The following is a 17,003-nucleotide window of genomic DNA, read 5'->3' as shown; positions in this document are numbered from 1 at the left end:
AGACATTGTCATAATACAGTAACTGTCACCTGGGCAGTATTGCAGCCATGTAGTGACGAGAAGAACTACTTTAGACAGAGTTAGAAAATAAATTCAGAAAGATGTCACAATTTATGCGTTAAAAGCTAATATTTCAAACATGAAAGATACTTTATTTAACGCAATCATTTCATTTAACATTTGATACAATTGAAAAAAGAGCCGTAGATCACCATAAACTGAAGGTAGATCTACAAACTTAGGTTTTATCGTATTACAATACCAGGAAGGATAGAATGGATATGAGACTAGTTGGACATGTACTCATGTTCTATTTCTGTTGTTCGTTTTTATCATGTACACCGGATGACTTGTATGGGTTATAAAATGTAAAAACATTCAGGTGAATATGTAAAGGTATTATTGGAGTTTATAGGAACTCCAATAATAGTTCCGCAGCCAGCAATATTCCACCTATATGGCGGCGGTCTGTGAATAATCGAGTCTCGACCAGACAATCAAGTGATCAACGGCAATCTGCGCATTTGGGAACAGATGCCATGTGTCAACCAAGTCAGCAAGCCTGACCACCCTCTTACAACAAGCATGGTCTCCTTTCTGGCAAGCATAGGTTGCTGAAGACCTTTTCTATCCCGAACCTTCACGGGTACAATGGAAGGAACTGAAATTGTCTATATATACATTAGATTGAGGCTATTTTTCTTCTGGTCTATTGGGGTCATTATGCAAGTACGAAGACGAACACTTACGATGACTCACAGTTGTGGCAACACGCCTTTAAACGTTTAAATGTACACTTTGAACATTGCTACCGAGTTTCATTAAATATCATACGCACTCTTTGGACTTCAAGAGTAGTCCATAAATGATGCAATATCTGCTTAGCATATTTTAATTGAAAATGCGCCGAAAGAGACAGCCAAACTATTCATACATTATCAAAAAGCAGTGAACAGTTCGACTGTGACTAAGACTTACAAATATGCGTCGTTTTATGTATAATGATGTTCAGTAGTCACGTATTAAGAAGTATTTACAAAACTGACCTTACACAAGGCGAATTAATGTTACCACTCTTCTTGTAATTTTGGTAAAATTGTAAAATACTGGTATTGTTACATTGACAAATACTATTATCTCAAAAATGTTTTAAATGTGTTTTGATGTGTATTGTAATCTCCCTCGTGTGTAAAGGTGCATAGGTTTCTCGCTCAGTAAAAAAACAGTATCAAAAACCTCATTACCTTGGTACTCAAGTGAAAGAGAATCGGCTTTGCTTTACTTGTTCAAGATTTTAAATGGAATGTTAGTTTGGAACATTATCTTCACTATGGTCTGAAGTATAAAACATGTGTGCATTTACGAGATCACTATTATCCCCTCATTTTCTGCACATGAGAGCAACTAAATCTGTTCAAAATGTAATAGCAATGCAGCAAAACACACGTTGTGTTAAGCAGAGGATGGATCAGAATTTTGCAACAGGAACAGCATTACTCAAACCGGAAATCTCACAGGCACACACCTCATTGTTAGTGCAGCAGGGAGGACCAAAAACATTCTGGCCGGTTACCTCTACCAGCACACACAACGAACCGAATTACGAGAACTGAGGTCCAGTGAACACGTCAAACATGAGCAAACATTGCATCTTGTGCAAAACATCCGACCGCCCTAATTGATACACACATTTCCAAAGAAACCGTAGTAGAGTATGGGACCCGCATGCTATCACACAATTCTTGGTTCATTGGAGAAGATGACGACCAGTCAGATGGCTTTACCGGGTGTCAACCGGGACCTGAGTCATTGGCTCGAGGTGAATTAGCTCATGATTATGATGAACATTATGTTGACGATGATGAAGACGAAGGCATAGTTTAGTTGTTCAAACTTCTTTAGTTGGTTTCACAAGCGATGACAAACAAGTATACATGAATGGGGTGAGCGGACTTCCAGCTCAACCCCAGGGCCTTTCCTGTGAGCGACATAATTCTGCTCGCGGTCGTCCCAACAATGACAGTCGGAATGCCGGTCTCCACACTCACATCTCACCTCCCACGTCCAGCATAGATGTGAGCATACATGTATATAGTTTGTAACAACAATTGACAGGCAAAGATTCAACAATGGACAGGTAGAGAAACTAATAGCACGTCCTTCTACAGTTGATGTGATGACAGACACAGCCAAGGGGGATGACCAATAAAGGCCATAAATGTCATGTACAGTAATTAATGGAAGTGACCAAGAGGAACAAGGTAGCTGACAAAACAATGCACTCTTCGGTAGTGATAAAGATCAATATTTCAGATCAATATTTAACTAAATATCATATAGCATGGCTGCATAGTTTTGGGTCTGTAGAAATATTTGGACATGACTGTCCTGAAGTAGACACTATAACAACTGCAAGACGAGGACGTGAATGAGACAAATTTCCTCTTTGACAATCAAGGTGTGGTGAAACGTGTGATTGTTGAACCATCACCATATCTAAATACCCTTTACCGTGGCCATCGTGTTCGTCTGGCATTAGACATTGGGGGAAACTACCACTATAGTTCAGACATTATTCACCAATGCTCTCCGTCATCCCATGGCCTCTTAAATGTCTCCAAAAGCTGACGGAATAACCACGTAGTTGTGGAAGTCCACCGGAAAGAGAAGGCGAGTTTCCAGCTGGATGCTTGTTGTTAAACTGGAAGTAGAGCTGCATGCATGAATTCCGTTTCATGAAGGCGATGACATTGCAACACTCACCGTTAAGAATACGATTGCCATAAGAGCTAAAGCTATTCACTGTGATCAACCAAACAGTGGCCACACTGCTGACACCGCCAAACCGGCCCTGTGCTCTACATCCGTGACTTAACGGTCCCTGCAATGTCGATTTTGTTTTTATCGTTTTCGGTGCGGCTGTGCTAATCGGGGTTGACTATTGATGGTGCAAAAACAAAAACAAAAACAAAAAAATAAAAATAAAAATAAAAATAAAAATAAAAATAAAAATAAAAATAAATAAATAAATAAATTAAACAAAAACAAAAACAAAAACAAAAAAACCCATGGGTCAGTGAAAACACTATAAGCTATCACATCGTGTCGATGTGCCCTTATTTCCCTCGATACGATGTGATAACACATTTATCTAGCTGAATGTTTTCACTAAATCAAAACAAAACAGCACCCATCGAATCGACTTGCTGCCATATTGACACCAGCTGATCGTTTGACCTCAATGCACCGCACGTTACTAAAGGCTGTCGATGCACGCTTTTCTCACTTCTCGCGTCGTCACCGAGGCGTAGCGGGAGGATATGACTTTCGCAGCGGGAGTATAAAAGTCGTATACTCCCGCTGGCGGATCGTGATGGATGTACATGGTATGTTATCAGAGTCACGTGGACCAATCAAAACTCGACATTCTTACATGAGCCTAGATAACATCTCTTAACATCTGCGTGGTTTTCACGACCATTTCGGAAACTACGGCAATGACGTCTTTCCTTATATGAATCACAGAGAGATAAATAAAAATGCACGGTCACCTGTATTTCTTTTATCCTGAACATAGTTTAATTATGTTTTCAGTAATCTTTCGATGTAGTCATCGTAATCTCTAAACGTAAACTTCGGAAAACGATCTACCTCGTCATTGTGTTCCATTATATGCTTATTGGGATTATTAACGTTTTAAGTGTTCTAATAATGGATAGCGACCAACATGAATAGACTTAGTCAGTATCAACATACGGGACACACACCTCCACTTCCTTTTTACTAATGAACGTAAACATAGTATTCTAGTTCTATTTGTAGAATTTTAAAATTCCATTTCAATTAGGAAAAATATTACATTATATTATATATATATTATATATATCATTGAGGTTTGTGAGGGTTAAAAAAGTAGATAGATATAAAGTACTGTTAAAGCATGGATAGATGCGATTGGAGGAATGAGGTGTATTAGTAGTTATTATTGGAAATAGTCATCGATATTTTAAGGGCGCTTCCATGGCTCTTTGTTGTGAAAACCTTTTGTTGTATTGTCAGCGACCCTGCCCAAAGGTAATCGCTTTCCATTGTTTGTCGTATAACTATGTTTTAATAGCGTCTGCAAATTCGTGACTCCTAAATTGTTTTGTTCCAACTTCAAAAGGACATGAGGTACTGTTTTGGCAAACAGGAAACCTCATTTTCACAACTAGTCTGGCTGTTGTTATCTTCTATATTGTGATGAATAGTTATTGTTAATGTTATAAACATGTAATTGAACTTGTCCTGTCCTTGGGTGACATTTGAGAATAATGTTTGTTTACCAAATCATTTTACACATCGCATTCGTCCACGCGACTTGAAACTCACTCTCATCCCACTCCCCCTTCACACGATCAACTGTTCCTATTGACTATAAGATATATACACCATAGTTTTGATTTACTGTTTAACTTATCAAATGTTCTCACACTGCGACAAAACAGATGAAAGCTGGTACTAATACAAGTTGCAGAAGACACATTTTATCATACATGGAGAAGCATGGGATGTAAATGTACATATATATAATCAGGGAATATGCATAATGCTTGAAAATTTCACTTTAATCTATGCCACTGTAATTTATGTGTAACCTCTGATTCGCCCAGGATATATACATAATACCTAAAATTTTCAGGACTTGTACATATTCCCAAGCTTTTGGGGAGGTTTTTAGACATATTCCCTGAAACTATTGGCAAGTTTGGATGTTTTTGTTTTTATGTGTGGCATCTGTGCTGTAAAATATAAATAAATTAATGTTAGCTTGTTAAGATAAAACAACTTAATGCTTGTAGTAACAACATCTAGGATGAAGTACTGCAGGACTTCCCGCTCAGTTTCCATGAGCATGTGATCCGTGAAGGTCCGTGGTAGATTAGACCTACAGCAACCCATGCAGCCACAAAAGGCGACCATGCTTGTGGTAAGAGGCGACCAACAGAGTCGGGTTGTCAGACTCGCTGACTTGGTTGACACATGTCCTAGGTTCCCAACTACGCAGATTGATGCTCATGTTGTTGATCCATGGATTGTCGGTCCAGATTCGATTACTTACAGATTGCCGCCATTTAGCTGGAATATTGTTGAGTGCGGCATAAAACTCAACTCACTCACTCACTCTTTCGATGAGTATGTGATGTTTAGTGTGTTTGTGTATGACACCTTCGATGTAAAAATATAATAACTTCACAACTTCATGATTGTAGTTTGTCAATGAACTTAGTGACAAAGGTACTGTGATCTCCCTAAATCCCACAACAGGAAAGTGAAACCTCATAGCTAAATGTGAATTTATCACATTAACGTACGATAAGGCATTAACACTAGGAAGCAGCAATAACCGCAGAAACCGTTTTACTTCAGTATTCTCTCTGTTTCCTTGACGGGTGATCATTGATAACAGCTGCCATTGTTAGTCTCACGAATGTATGTCAATACACTATTAACCCTGTCTCTGTAGGTAGTGTTATGAACCTTCACTGTACGTTTTATTCTTCTTATGCGCGAACTAGAGTGGCGTAACAATCATAAATGAATTATTGATCGAAAGAGGGGATTCTTTCACAAAACAATGCTTCACAGTCGTCGTAGTACGTTTGCAGTCTGAAGTAATGGCTAACACGGAGAAAAATCACCAACGGCTGAAGGGATGGTTAAATCCAGCAAGGGCCGTTGAAGTAGTACTGCAAGTCCCCATGTTTCCCAGTTTGGTGATCTCCCTTCAATTTCTGTGATACTCAGCCCGTTGATACGTTGCATTATGCAATTTTAGAGATAGATGTCAGTTTGAATTCATGTCTTTGTGATATTCTAGTTCGTTTTCTTTTATTTTATATATTTTATTTCTTTTTATTATATACGATGTACCTGTATCTATCATGAATTTATAACTGCTTTTAATCACGATCTGACTGAAATACTGCCAATGTGACTGTAAACATTTACACACTCACCCTATATTCATTACGAAATGTGACAAGACGTGTGCTAATACGTGATGTCACAATATGCGAGCAAAGGAAGGGCGTTGTGTTAACACGTTATTTTCTAAAAGCGTTGCTGTTATTCATCAACGGGGAATTCCCTCATGATATTGCGTGACAACTTTACCATCAGCAAAGTGCACCAGGAGACTAAACTACACAATATGTGAATGCCCATAGCATGATGAAATGGTTCACATCATTTGTGTACAGTGGATCGAAGTCTTCACACTGCCTGTCGATGTGACGTAAAATATCAACTCGCTCACTCACTCTTGCTTATTTCTGTTGTCTTTTAGACGTGTTTTGTTTTGAAACTTTCACTAATTTTATTTGTTCATTAATTTTCATCTTTTTATCCTAGTCACTCAGTTTGTGCTAAGTATAAAAAGTTATCAATTTCAACCTCAGAGTAATAGGGTGAACAAATATATTTGTAAATATAAAATAATGATCTTTACGCTTGAAATGAGACTTTTGAAAAATAGTATTGTTCGAAGCATTACTACTAAATTAGAATACAGTGAAAGAGGCCCGTAACAATCGTATTTTTTTAAAAACAACTCTATTCATAAGTATATAAGCCCACGATTTCTATTCAAAAGCCTAAAGCTTACCCTAAACCTTAACCCTAACCCAGCGATATAATTCGGATAAATAGAGTACATTCTTAGCTGGGGTCATAGGCGGAACTCTCACGGAATAAAGTAACTGTGCATTATCTGATGTTATGCCATTTTTAATGCAAAACGATATTAACATGATTTGTCACATGTGCACTGTTTAACTGTTGACAGGATATTTCTGAAAGCTGTATCATTTGACTTAGATCGTGACTTTGAAGAGATGTGGTGTCAAACGTTACATAATTCAATACCGTGTGTATCCACCATTGGCGTTGTTCCAAGCTTGACGACACTTACACAACACTAAGCGACTGAAGAAAGCTAGGAGATGTTTTTTTCTATGACTGAAACAACGCTTAACGTCAGTGGCTGATTCTGGGCTTGACGTAAACGTCGCACCATTTCACCCCAAGCGTGCTTCATAGGGCACAGATCCACAGAAATACCTAGCCAAGAGAGTGCCGGATTGTTGTCTGCTAACTCTGGAAATCTGTCCCAACACGAACGGCACGAACGCCACGTGGACGAACATTATCTAGTTGCATTTACTTCTCTGTCCTTGAATGGGCGGTCCAGTGATATCCACCTTGTATCGTTGTGTTCGACCATGAAATGTGATGTTACCCAACACCGTAACGTTGTCTCAACCAACCTGTTGACGTTGAACACTGCTCGTGTAATCATACTGTTCACCTAACCCTTGTCTAGGTGGAATGTCCAGGTGAAATGCCGACTCGCCAGTGAACAAAGCACCATTCCAGTCTTGTATCATGTACCTAGACGCTGTCTGCACCAGACAAGACGTCCCTGTCGGTGACGTGGAAGAAGGATTGGACGTATTTCAGTTTGTCTGTGACGGATGTTGTGCTCCCTCAGCCGGTTCCGCGCAGTCCTAAAACCTATTGGACGAAAGTCAGGAATGATCTGGTACTCTGGATTCGATTCCTTAGATCGGTCAGCCAAATGCAGTTGTCAGGCTGACGTGACGATGTACACCAGAATGTTTTGCGACTTCATTGAGGGCCATTCCAGTCTCCATCACACCCAGTGCACCGAAACGTTGATTTTCTCTAAGTCATAGCATAACGAATAGCTGAAATTTTTTTTTTTTCTTAAAACATTGCGAGGGTTGAATGATCAATGTTTTTTTTTCAATTTTCTATATCAGGTATGTGAACTTCAGGTGTAAAAAAAACATGTAAAATGCGACACGTTGCATCATGTTACATGCTAAGTGTATTGATACATGTTTTAAGGGTTATTTTAAACCTATATCCCATACAATTATATATCACAGCAACAACGCTCCCTTAATGCGTTGATGGAACATCGACACAACCAGATCACCTGACATGCAAACAGACTTCTTGGTTCCTGTTTAATCCCTGCTGTACCAGTATCCTCATCACGTAACACTGAAATTGCGAAGTTTCAGAGCATTTTACGTACCTTTAACCCTCAGGTATAAATATGAATGCAATATGATCCAGGATGGAATACTGGTCGATATACCAGACACCATGAACTTGCTGCCAATTGCTGCCCTGTGCCTTTTTGGTGAGTACGTTTCTCTGTAGAGGTGTTTTTGATAACAACATAATGCATTGTAGACACTATCTAACGGCAAAGAGTGATTTTAAGACAATTTGTGATAAAAAGAAATCAGATTATGAAAAAGGTATTTTAACCGAAATTGTTGATGCTGCAAAGAAACGAGATTGTCATAATTTCTGGAAATCTATAAAGAAACATTGTCTTTGCAGGGAAAATGCATCTGAAAATATATCAGTCTGACTATTTTAAAAACTTCCTCGCTGGAGATACGAACAACATTGATAATACCTTTGGGGAACACGTGCGCAACTTTGTAAATATCCATAATTTTCACGAATGCGAGGATTGTAAAGCCTTGGTGACCGTATAACTGATAACGAGATAGTATGTGCAGTCAAAAGTTTGAAATGTGGAAAAGCACCCGGGAAAGATGCTTTTCCAGTCGACGTTTTTACAGAATGTATTTCTTTACTGCTTCCTCATATAAATAATCTGTTTAATCGAGTTCTAGATAGCAGTGTTTTCCCAGATGCCTGGAATGTAGGACTGATAGTACCTCTGCATAAGTCGGGAGAAAGTAGTGACCCAAACAATTATAGAGGCAATTGAATACACTAAATAACATATTTACCGCTGTCTTAGATAATCGCATTATGTTTTGGGTGTCGACACGTGAACTTCTGTGCCAAGCAGGATTTCGAGAAGAATATTCAACTATGGACCACATATTTACTCTTAATAGTATTATCCATAAACACCTACGGAAGAAAGGGGGGAAGTTTTATTGCCTTTTCGTAGACTTTAAGAAAGCGTTTGGTTCTGTTAACAGAACGAAACTGTTATATGTTCTACCACAGTCAGGAATACATGGTAAACTCCAACGTCTTTTACGTAATATGTACACCAACATGAGATCATCTGTGAGAATTAGTAAACTTCAAATGAGTGATGTATTTGATACATATGCAGGAGTCAGGCAAGGTTGCATTTTATCACCTGTTCTTTTCTTGTTAAATATCGAAGAACTTGTTAAGTATTGTTATCAAATGATCCGAGAGGTGTATTTATTAACGGACATAACAGAGATCTTATAGTGCTGCTATTTGCAGATGATGTCGTGATCCTTGCTGATTCTGTTGTCCCGTTACAATGTGAGATAGATATTCTAAATGAATATTGTCTGAAATGGGGCCGCGAGATAAATATGAGTGAAACTAAAGTAATGGTTTTAAAAAATGGAGGTACAATTTCCAATAGTAAAAAAGGTTCCTCAACGGCCAAACATTGGAGGTGGTATCATATTACAAATATTTAGGTATCATATTTTCTTGTAGAAATAGATTTTCCAGAGCCTGTGAAACATTACCTATGCACGCCGAACGAGCCCTACATGTCATAAAGAAATTCATATGTAGATACAAAGAACTACCGATCCACGCAAGTTTTAAACTGTTTGATGGGAAAATTCAACCAATTTTGCTGTACGGTTCAGAAATATTGGGCATTAGGATAAATAAGAATATTGAAAAGGTACATTCAAAGTTCTATTAGTTCCTGTTACGTGTTGGTTACAGAACCGCGAACAAGGTTATTGTAGCTGAATGTGGACGTTTTCCACTATTTATTAACGCCCGCTGTCGGGTTATATCATATTGGCTAAGATTGATGAGACAACCAATTTCACGATATTCACGATGTAGTTATGAAACGCTTAAAACATTAGATGATATAGGAGATACTAATTTGGTTTCCTTCGTCAGAACTATTCTTTTCAATCATGGCTTGGGAAATGTACGGCTCGCTCAAAATGTAAGCAATGCAGAATATTTCATCGAAGTATTCAAGCAGAGCCGCAAAGATATTTGTCAACAAGACTGGTACAATGAAATAACTTCATCTACGTCTGTAAACTTTTATACAGAATATAAATATTGCATTAATACAGACATTTACTTTTCAAAGGTTAAATCACCACAGCTTAAGCGTGAGCTCACTAAATTTAGGTGTAGTGCCCACAATTTTAAAGTCCAAGCCGTACGATTTGCTAAAAGTGTAAATACAATAGATACCCAGTGTCCATTCTGGAATCTATCGCAAGAGGATGAGCACCATGTATTACTTATATGCTCGCAATACTCAGAAATTAGAGGAAAATATCTGCCTAAAGTTTTTCATAACCAACCATCGAGACAAAAATTCTGTATGCTGCACCGCACAGAAGATACGAACCTACTCGTCGCCTGAGAACCAGAGTGTTCTAAGTCTCCAAAACCTTGTTTCGAGATAAACTATCCTAAAGATTTGTATGTCTGTGGTTTGACTAATGTTATACCTAATTGTTTGAAACTTTGTATAGAGATGCAGTATGTTATGTAGAATCAGAAAAATCATAATATATCACTGACATTGATGACAAAAGCCTTAAAATACCAAAATATTGATTGGAGCTAGAACAGTTCCGTCTAAATTCAACGGAACTTTTACTTAGTTCCAGAGTGTTCTATGTGCCTCTAAAGGCATTAAAGGCCAGGAAAAACACACAGAAAATTATACAAACCAGTTAATGAGATGTTTATGTGTGTTTAAATAACACTATGAACGACACAAAGACCAAAAAAATTAATGACCATTATTTGAAAACATGACCATTGCTTCTAATAATTTGATAAGCAACTTTGTTAACGAGAAACTAACACGCAACACCTCTTACTTTAGATCACATATTTTGAGGCGTTATTCATCTTGTCATTCACATAATAGCCCTAAATAAGACATATGTGTACATAGTGGATTTGACACGTGTCTAGTCAAGAGCTGTCAATAACAAATGTATGAATGTGAACTAACATCAAACTTTATCTTAACATTATCTTGGAACAATTAATTGAATCAGTTTAGCTTTATGACCAAGAAAAAAATCAATGTTTGACAAACTCTCTTTTTGTAACTGTATTGGAACTCCTTTAAAACACAAAACTGAATCTTTGACTGTAACATCAGTATCATCTCATCATCTGAACAAACATTCTCTGCCGTAGTGTCAGCATTTCACGATGTTTATGATATTAAGTTGCACATGAACACTCTCTCTGTAGGTGTCATGAACTTTAACATCGACCTCATTTCTTGGCTCTATCATCGGAATTATTTTTGACACATCTTTTGCAGCATTTACCAGAGCTAAACCGTGATAGACGTCAAATACTTCAGACATGATTTAGCCTGTACCAACAATCAACGAATTCTTCCACGATAAAGTATGCAAACTCAGCTTCAGTAAATGTGTCGTCCAGGCTTAGATAAAAAGATAAAAACTGTAGAGAAGAGAAGTATGCAATGCTTAAAAATTTAATGCAATCATCTACAGTGAACTTTACTCCAAATGCCTCCAGGTTATAGTAATTCTTGTTGAACTGAATATTGTCATCAAGCTCATGGGCGTGTCCTGTGTGCAATTCACATTGAGGTGTTCCAGGTTTTTGCATGATTTTATAATGATGAAATCTGCATCACATAAATGGGTACAGTGTTCAGTATTTAATAGTTCCAGATTTATTAGACTCACAAGAATGCCAAGAGTTGAAATCTACATGTGATTTATGTTCAACCATCGTAATGCTTCAGTCTGCAGCAGACCTGTTACAAATATGTAATCTGTAACTGATAGTGGGCAGTCAACTTTAGTGAATGTAATTTGTAAAAACCTGAAGTAACGTGACCTTGAAAAGAGAGGTTGCAACTCAGTATATGTCAGTTTGAGAACATGAAATTCAGTATCTTTCCAAATCCGTGAGGAGTTCTGGATTAGTTCATTAAGGTATTTGCACACTCTACACACATTCAAAAGTAAATCTTGTATTTGTATAAAACTTCAAATTTGAATCAGGATCTCTTCTGATCAGCAATATCAGCATTACTTTAGAACTGCAAAAGATATGAATGTATATTTTTTTGATATCCGAAAACGATGTTCTATGTCCTTGGTACACAGTAATATAAAGACTTCATTTATTTAGAACCAGAGTCTTCATTTCCATTTCAAAACTTAACAGGATATTTATGAAAATCTTATATTGATAATAATAATTATGAAAAGTTAAAAAGCATCCTGAATGTTAATTATCACTTATGCAGCATTTTCTTTACTTAATATTTAATGTTTTAAGAAAACAGTGTCAAACAGACACATTTCATTGTGTCTAGATAAGGTCTTAGGTCCAGAGTGTCCTATCGCCATGTCACGTGATAAAATGGAGCCTTCCAATTAGTTAATGACATAGAACACTCTGGAACTGAATAACTGTTTTATTTCATAAATAGAATACACCCCAATTACTATCCTAGACACCCTAACTTAATTACTGAAAGTGGAGATAGAACACTCTGGTTCTCAGGCGACGTACTGTTTAAGGTAGCGCTTGTGTTGTACCACATACTTATGTTCAGAGAAAGTAATGTAAATTACAAATGAGTGTCTATAGATTTATCATGTAATAGCAACACAGGAAATTACAGGTAACGCATATATGCAATGTTAAGATTATATATGTACTGAGTCAAAAACAACCCAAAACACTTCACAAAATGTAATTTTAAAGAAACAATGAATACTCTTTCTCTGATGATATATCGATGTATCCGAAATGGGATCCCTATCTTTCGACTCTAGAAAAACGTTAGCAAAACCCACTCAAACCCATCCATTCGTCGTTCAAATGATGTTAGTGCTAAATCAGGTTTTGCACGTGCAGTTCATCACGTGATTTTCGCATGGAAGTTTCCTTCATTTGGACGTGTTTGCATTGGCCTCTCGAATTGAAAAAAAAACCCACACTTTTACACCACAATTCTAACGGTACTTTAAATGCCACCATTGTCAAATGTGCAAGTGAACGTGCCGTTGGCATGTTGCAAGCGGGAAGATCAGTTATTGAAGCAATGGGATGCAGTCGTCGTACTGTGTATGACTTGCGAGGTCGTCTACAACAAGCTGGCACCTCTTCTGATCGCCCAAGGTCGGGTCGTCCACGTGTGACGTCACGAGCAGAAGACCGTCACATCGTCCTGCGTCATCTATGTGACAGATTTCTGCCGTCTACACGAACCAGCGCTGAGATGTTTAGAGGTCGACTGTCCTCACAAACCATTCGAAATCAGTTGATGGCTGCCAATCTCCATTCGAATTTGTATTCTTTTGACTTGACATTCTGTATACTCATATTCTGGAACGGCGATGTAGAGTAATTGAACTGTCAGTGTATCGAGTACATCGCACAGATCTCAGCCATTGACAGGCCGACAATCGGGTTTCAGCCCCTCCTAGCAAGTCGGTCTGCCGCGACATTTTACCCTTGAAGTTTTTGAAAATGTTCAGAGAAACAATGTTAGTGGGAGTTTAATGTGCGGGACACACCAAAGTAAAAGTTAACCATGAATGGCAAATTGATGCGTTTATTTACAATTAATAAAACACTACAAGTATAAACAGTGTTCAACAGCAGAGGCGATTTCTCACACAAGGTCATGAAAAGTGAATAAAACAATAGGTAAACATTTATAGTTAATAATAGTTGGCAATGGTTGGATATATACGAAGAAAAACAATATTAACTTAATACATCCACACCATTTTTTTACAGTGGGGTTTGCCACCGCACAGTCCGGATGTAACCCTCTTCAGTGTACATCGCAAGCGCAAACCTGGGCGAGTGCGTCAGTCAGTGGAGACAAGGCTAGGATTTGCAGGTAAGCAAGACTTTTCCGTCCCAACTGAATCATTAAGTGTTTGTGACCCGTTGGAGAAAGTCAGCTGCCTAACCCTCCCAATCTGGTTGTCTTCACAGCAGACGTTTTGTAGCCTTCTGATAAACATTAATTTGAATGGCTAACGGCGGTCGAAAGCTATATTTGCACAACGCCATTTAGAAAGTGGTCAAATGTAACGATTTATGTCGTTAAGTTTGTTGATGTATTTCAGTGCTGGTCGCTCCTACCGAGACTGTTTGGGCAGCGACTGTTCAGTAGCTGGCCTTGTAACAAACCTTTTAAATCAGCAAGGCTGTGGTAAGTAAAAGTAGATTAGTTCAAGTAAAGCCGAAGCGTCTATGTTTCTGCCCCTCTGCAAGTGTTTTTTCAAGACCAGGCCCTAGGGGGCTGAATTACAAAGTGATCCTAGAACAAATGTGATCGTAACTCTCATACCTCATGGACATAGAGGGATAGTGGGGGTGGCCTCGTGGTTAAAGCGTTGGCTCGTCACTTGGGTTCGATTCCCCACAAGTGCACATTATGTAAAGCCCATTTCTGGTGTCCCTCTCCGTGATATTGGTGGTATATTGCTAAATGCGGCGTAAAACCATACTCACTCACTCACTCACTCACACGTGGATTCGTAGAATCGTAGCGCTAAGGTCGATCGTACAGCGACTCCTTGGTATGTTTAAGTGACTGAGGGCCCAGTAGCACAAATTCGTCTTAGCGCTGCGATGACCACCACTCACATCGCTTAACATGGCCAAAAGATGGTCGAAGCCTAGCATTGCCTTAAGATTGATAGGAGCACGATCCGTGACGATCCGGGTTAGAACTGGCCTTCAGCAACCCAAGCTTGTCGTAAGAGGCGTCTAACAGGATCGGCTAATCAAGCTCGCTGATTTGGCCTATCCAATTTACGTAAATCGATGCTCGTGATGTTGATCTCTGATTGTCTGGTTATCATCGGACTCAATTATTTAGAGACCGCCTCTTCCATCACCAGGAAGGTTAAAGTAGAGATGTTTCCCTGTTGAAAGAACGTAGCCTTGGCGGGACTTGCACTGCAGTATTATGGCTAAATGAACATAGCCCGGCTTTAGTCTTACATAGCTACGCTCAGATTCTAGTACATGTTATTTATGGAGATGCATGTACAATGGGAATAGTCCCCCATAAAATTTCTGTACAAAGTAAGGGTAAGTGTTCTCCTCTACATGTCATATCCCAAATCAATACCCCCACCTCCTTACTACCCCACCCCCACCCTTTCCCAGTAGTGTACAAAATTGCTGACTCCCCCCGACTCCTCTCTCTCAGACTCACACCGTCTTGATGAAACATACACGCATACGCGCTCACGCACACACGCACACTCCCAAGAACAGAATGGATCATCATCTCATCATCAACAGATCCGCACTTCCACCCCTTACCCCCCTGCCTTTAATTGTGAACGATAACTTGTGTTAATTTCTACGTATTTAAGAAGACATTCATTTTCAAATCCATAATGGTTATGTTATGTTGCGGGAACTGTATTTTCCGCCCTGCTGATGTTGCATATTCCTGTATTTCAGGTTCAGAGAGAGTGTGGATGTCCGCTTCATCACTGCTGATTACCTTTGTTCTCACCAAAATATTCATGTAAAATCTTTAAAAAACTAATAATGTACCAGTTAACAATCAGATTGTAATTTGTCTTAAATAAATATATTATAAACACTGATATCAGCAACAAGTTTTGACATATTTTCTGTGTGTTCTGTCTCTCACTGGCGCGGGTTGTGAGTGCATCACGGAACTAAAAACAATCTGTAAAATATAGTTACATGAATTCCTGCAACCAACAATACAACCTGCCGGGTAAAAGAAATCTACTCTTGAAAATTGGCTTGAACTAAACTTAAACTAAACAGTGTCAAAAACACTGCATATTAAAGTTCCATCACAAATTGGTGAATGTGTACATCAGTATCGAATAATCTTTTTTAAAAAAGACTTTTATCAAGCATTCAACAGAATACTTTCTGTTGTCCGACAGGTCAGGCCAACATTCAAATTCTAGATAATGATCATAAATGACTTTTGTACCTTCTTCTTTCTAAAATAAACAATTTGTTCCAGTAGATTTGTTTGTTACATTTTGTATAACGCTGAACTCAGCATCAGTCCAGCTATATGACATAATCGAGTCTGGACCAGATGATTGACAGCATGAACGCCGATCGACGAAACTTGTCCATTAGGTGAGCTAACCAGACTATTACAATGTTTTAACCCCCTGTGATAGTGATGGGTTGCTGAAGATAGATTCTAACGGATCTTGAGGGGTATCCGATAAATAATAAGCCTGTCATCAATATCAGTGACGGGCCCCAGGAGACCATGTTGCCTAAGGCGCCTCTCACTGATATTTTGTTCGAATCCTGGATTTGTCTACGTCATTTCCCAAATCATCCAGCCATCTGCTTGTGCGTTGCCTATTATTTTGTCTGACTTCCTTGTGTTGAGCACACGTAAACCGAACTGAATCTATACGCCGGGCACAATTGCATCTGTAGATAGCTACTTTCCTGCAAAATGATGTTATTGACATTGATGTGAATGCGACCTGACCTCAATCCCAGTGCAATGCTGTAATATGATATATTCGTGCCCTGACACAGCCCCACCATGTTCAAGAGCCGGAAGTCATGTTGGAACAGCAGTGGCGCAGGGTATCAAATGCTGTGATCACGGTTGTTAGACAGTCAGCGACATAACGTTGCCTTGCTGTTATAAATGCAAGAAAGTGGACATATACAGACCCAATGCAGAAACTGCCAACAGTGGCTTTGATCAGTTAACCAACAAATTTAAAAACACTTTAAAGGTCACATGCAACGTAAAAGACAACACAACAGATTCTGGTACCTTTCGGTATGCACTTCCCGAAACGAATCATCAAAAACGGCAATTCAACCTATAAAGTTGAAAAAAAACGCCATGAAAAAAAGCCGGCAAAATCGGAGTTCAAACGATTCTCTAAATTTCCCCCAGC

At 38.7% G+C, this 17,003-nt stretch overlaps 1 protein-coding gene across 1 annotated transcript; it reads left to right on the top strand.

The window, feature by feature from the left end:
* Positions 1-8,175: 8,175 nt before the first annotated feature.
* LOC137256525 (uncharacterized) lies at positions 8,176-15,708 on the top strand. Its single transcript, XM_067794366.1, has 4 exons — positions 8,176-8,212; positions 13,849-13,954; positions 14,187-14,272; positions 15,541-15,708. The coding sequence occupies exons 1-4, from the start codon at positions 8,176-8,178 to the stop codon at positions 15,609-15,611; spliced, it is 300 nt and encodes a 99-aa protein (XP_067650467.1). The 3' UTR covers positions 15,612-15,708.
* The last annotated feature ends 1,295 nt before the right edge of the window (positions 15,709-17,003 follow it).

Source organism: Haliotis asinina, chromosome 11 (genome assembly GCF_037392515.1).
Source record: "Haliotis asinina isolate JCU_RB_2024 chromosome 11, JCU_Hal_asi_v2, whole genome shotgun sequence".
NCBI lineage: Eukaryota > Metazoa > Mollusca > Gastropoda > Lepetellida > Haliotidae > Haliotis > Haliotis asinina.
Note: the sequence above shows the minus strand (reverse complement) of the source record. Positions and strands in the feature narration are given on the sequence as shown.

What these genes read in the sequence shown, in the direction of transcription:
- LOC137256525 (XM_067794366.1), top strand. Translation starts at nt 8,176, where the DNA reads ATGAACTTGCTGCCAATTGCTGCCCTGTGCCTTTTTG. An exon ending in TGCTGCCCTGTGCCTTTTTG is followed by an intron (nt 8,213 to 13,848) that starts GTGAGTACGTTT and finishes ATTTTTTTACAG; the next exon opens with TGGGGTTTGCCACCGCACAG. An exon ending in GACAAGGCTAGGATTTGCAG is followed by an intron (nt 13,955 to 14,186) that starts GTAAGCAAGACT and finishes GATGTATTTCAG; the next exon opens with TGCTGGTCGCTCCTACCGAG.